Here is a 3,801-nt window from a genome sequence, read left to right on the forward strand (position 1 = left end):
GGGGGGGGGGGGATTTGTCCTCAGGCATTGTGGGCTGCAGAAAAGAGGCAGAATCTTGAACCTTCTACTTGATTAGCTAGTGGCAGCCCCCTTGACCCAACGGCTAGGGACTCCCCCGCCCCCACGGGAGCCGTCTGGGAAGGTACAGAGTGGGGAGCGAGAATCTTTAGTGACCTCCCTCCGTTGCTCTTGGTCCGGGCTCGGAGGAGGACCTCCTTCCTCAGAAGGAAGGTTGATCGAGGGGCCCTGATGGTTTTCCCCTCCTAGGAGTTGCAGCCCAGGGCAGGCGGCTTCAGTTGCGATCGAAGAGGGACCTGACTAGTCTGTTTCCCTGGTCACAAGCCTCTTGCCACCTGCAGCAAGTTCTCAGCATTTGCTGATCTGCTGGGATTTCACTCTGAGAGGGCTGTGTACAGGCACAAGTGCTTGCCTGTGTCCCTCTGCGTGGGTTGGTCTGTGTGAGGACTTGTGCCCTGGTGTCTGTCAATTCTCACAATGAACAGGAAAGCACTTTGCCCCGTGTTGGAGAATGCTGGACAAATGCTGTGTTCAGCTGAGAGAACAATGAGGTCTCCAGATATATTGTGTCTGTGTCTGGGCGTCTTTGTGTTTGTATGTCTAGGAAATGTGTTGTGAACCCCTAATCCCCTGCAGAAGTTGTCGGTTTGATGGCAGGTGCCTGGGCGTGTGTTTGTATTGTGCGCTTGTATGGGCGTGTGTGGGTGAGTGCCGTGCCGTGGGACAAAGAGTTCAAGGGAGGACAGGCGGTCACGGACAAAAATACCCTTTCTATGTATCCCTTTCACTGAGTTAAACGAAGGCTTAGAAACATAGTCAGGGCTCGATGCAAAGCCCAGGGCAGACCTGCTAGCAGCCCACTCTGTGGAGGGCTCAGCCCCAGGCTGATGGGATAGGTAGAGAAAAAAGAGCAAGGTACGAGGCGGCTAGAAAAGGAAGTCAGGGCCCTGAGAGGGAGCAAGCATTGAATCCCAAGACTTTTACTGAGCTCCAACTCGTGCCTAAGAGAGGCTCCTGGGCACAGAGGAGAAAGTTACCGCAGCCCTGGGACCTGCCCTAGATGGGTTTACGGAGGAGGCAGATGGATAGGGAAGGGAAGCTGGGGCTCACTGAGTCACCTTCTCCTCTCTTCCCCCGGCTTCCACCTGCAGGATCCGCGATGGTGCCCTTGAGGGCCCTGTGGCTGGCTTGGGCGCTGCTAGGAGTGGCCGGAGCGTGCCCAGAGCCGTGCGCCTGTGTGGACAAGTACGCGCACCAATTCGCCGACTGCGCCTACAAGGAGCTGCGCGAGGTGCCGGAAGGACTACCAGCCAACGTGACCACGCTTAGTCTGTCGGCGAACAAAATCACCGTGCTGCGGCGTGGGGCCTTCGCCGACGTCACGCAGGTCACGTCGCTGTGGCTGGCGCACAATGAGGTGCGCACCGTGGAGCTGGGCTCGCTGGCGGTGCTGAGCCAGCTCAAGAACCTCGACCTGAGCCACAACCTCATATCCAGCTTCCCATGGAGCGACCTGCGTAACCTGAGCGCTCTACAGCTACTCAAGATGAACCACAACCGCTTGGGCTCGTTGCCCCGGGACGCACTCGGTGCACTGCCCGACCTGCGCTCCCTACGCATCAACAACAACCGGCTTCGTACACTGGCTCCTGGCACCTTCGATGCGCTAAGCGCGCTGTCACATCTGCAACTCTATCACAACCCCTTCCACTGCGGTTGCAGCCTTGTGTGGCTACAGGCCTGGGCTGCGAGCACCCGGGTCTCTTTACCCGAGCCCGACTCCATCGCGTGCGCCTCTCCTCCTGCTCTGCAGGGGGTGCCGGTGCACCGCCTGCCCGCCCTGTCCTGTGCACCTCCCAGTGTGCATCTGAGTGTTGAGCCGCCGCCTGAGGCGCCGGGCAGCCCCCTGCGCTCCGGCCTAACGCTCATGCTACACTGCGTCGCCGAAGGACACCCCACGCCCCGCCTGCAATGGCAACTTCAGATCCCGGGGGGCACCGTAGTGTTAGTGCCGCCGATCCTGAGCGGGGAGGACGACGGGGACGGAGCGGAAGACGGGGAGGAGGAAGGAGATGGGGACGGGCCAACGCAGACAGAGGCTCCAACCCCGACTCCAGCACCCGCTTGGCCTGCGCCCCCAGCTACCCCGCGCTTCCTGGCCCTTACAAACGGCTCCCTGTTGGTGCCCCTCCTGAGTGCCAAGGAGGCAGGCATCTACACATGCCGTGCCCACAACGAGCTGGGTGCTAACTCCACGTCAGTTCGCGTGGCAGTGGCAGCTGCAGGGCCCCCAAAGCACGCTCCTGGAGCAGGGGGAGACCCTGATGGGCAGGCTCCGACCTCTGAGCGTAAGTCCACAGCCAAAGCCCGGGGCAACAGTGTCCTACCTTCCAAGCCCGAGGGCAAAGTCAAAAGCCAAGGCCTGGGCCGGGTTAGCGTCCTCGGGGAAACACAGGCGGGGCCGGAGGGGGACGAGGAGGCAGGTGAGGGTGAAGAGGCAGAAGACCAGGTCTCAGCTGACCCGGTGGAGCAACGCTGTGGCCACGGGGACCCCTCGCGGTACGTGTCCAACCACGCGTTCAACCAGAGCGCCGAGCTCAAGCCGCATGTCTTTGAGCTGGGCGTCATCGCGCTGGACGTGGCGGAGCGCGAGGCGCGGGTGCAGCTGACGCCACTGGCGGCAAGATGGGGCCCTGGGCCCGGCGGGGCTGCGGGAGCAGGGCGGCCCAGACGGCGGCCATTGCGTCTGCTCTATCTGTGCCCGGCGGGGGGCGGCGCAGCAGTGCAGTGGTCGCGTGTAGAGGAGGGCGTCAACGCCTACTGGTTCCGAGGCCTGCGGCCCGGCACCAACTACTCCGTGTGCCTGGCGCTGGCAGGCGAGGCCTGCCACGTGCAAGTGGTGTTCGCCACCAAGAAAGAGTTGCCCTCACTGCTGGTTATTGTGGCGGTGAGCGTGTTCCTCCTGGTGCTGGCCACCGTGCCCCTGCTGGGCGCCGCCTGCTGCCATCTGCTGGCCAAACATCCGGGCAAGCCCTACCGTCTTATCCTGAGGCCGCAGGCCCCGGATCCCATGGAGAAGCGCATCGCCGCCGATTTCGACCCGCGTGCCTCCTACCTCGAGTCCGAGAAAAGCTACCCTGCAGGCGGCGAGGCGGGCGGCGAGGAGCCAGAGGAGACCCCCGGGGCGGGCCTTGACGAAGAAGCAGAGCAGGGGGACCCAGGTGGGGGCCTGCAGAGGGAGCAGAGCCTGGCGGCCTGCTCGCTGGTGGAGTCCCAGTCCAAGGCCAACCAAGAGGAGTTCGAGGCGGGCTCCGAGTACAGTGATCGGCTGCCCCTGGGTGCCGAAGCGGTCAACATCGCCCAGGAGATTAACGGCAACTACAGGCAGACAGCGGGTTGACCCCCAGCCCGTCTGGCAGCCCATTCCCATCCCCCACCTGGGGTGCCTGGGAGCAGAAGCCTTGGGCTGGCAGGATTTATGACCCCCAACTTTCACTTACTCCACCCCCTTACCACCCCCTAACCTTGACCACTGGGGACTTCTAGTGGGGAGTGGGACGATTTTACCAGTCCCACCCACGACGGTCATTGTCCTCGTGGGCTGAATTCCCCTCCATGGCGAGCACAGTTCCCCGCTCCTCCCTCCCTGTGTAAGACACCACCCGCTGACCGTGAGGCGAAATCCAAGCCTCTCCGTTCCCACTGCAATTATCTGCGAAATCCGCCCCGAGCCCGCTCCACGGCGGGCTCGGGAGGCAGAAGGAATGGGAGCAGAAATTATGG

General features: G+C 62.6%; 1 protein-coding gene across 1 annotated transcript in view; it reads left to right on the forward strand.

Annotated features, from left to right (window-relative positions):
- ISLR2 (immunoglobulin superfamily containing leucine rich repeat 2) overlaps positions 1–3,418 on the forward strand; it is a 3,819-nt gene extending 401 nt beyond the window's left edge. The window contains exon 2 of the mRNA XM_007446664.1: positions 1,170–3,418. Within this exon, the coding sequence (XP_007446726.1) occupies positions 1,178–3,418 (2,241 nt within the window). The 5' untranslated portion in view covers positions 1,170–1,177. The remainder of the gene's footprint in view (positions 1–1,169) is intronic.
- Positions 3,419–3,801: the final 383 nt, after the last annotated feature.

Source organism: Lipotes vexillifer, unplaced genomic scaffold (genome assembly GCF_000442215.2).
Source record: "Lipotes vexillifer unplaced genomic scaffold, Lipotes_vexillifer_v1.1 scaffold242, whole genome shotgun sequence".
NCBI lineage: Eukaryota > Metazoa > Chordata > Mammalia > Artiodactyla > Lipotidae > Lipotes > Lipotes vexillifer.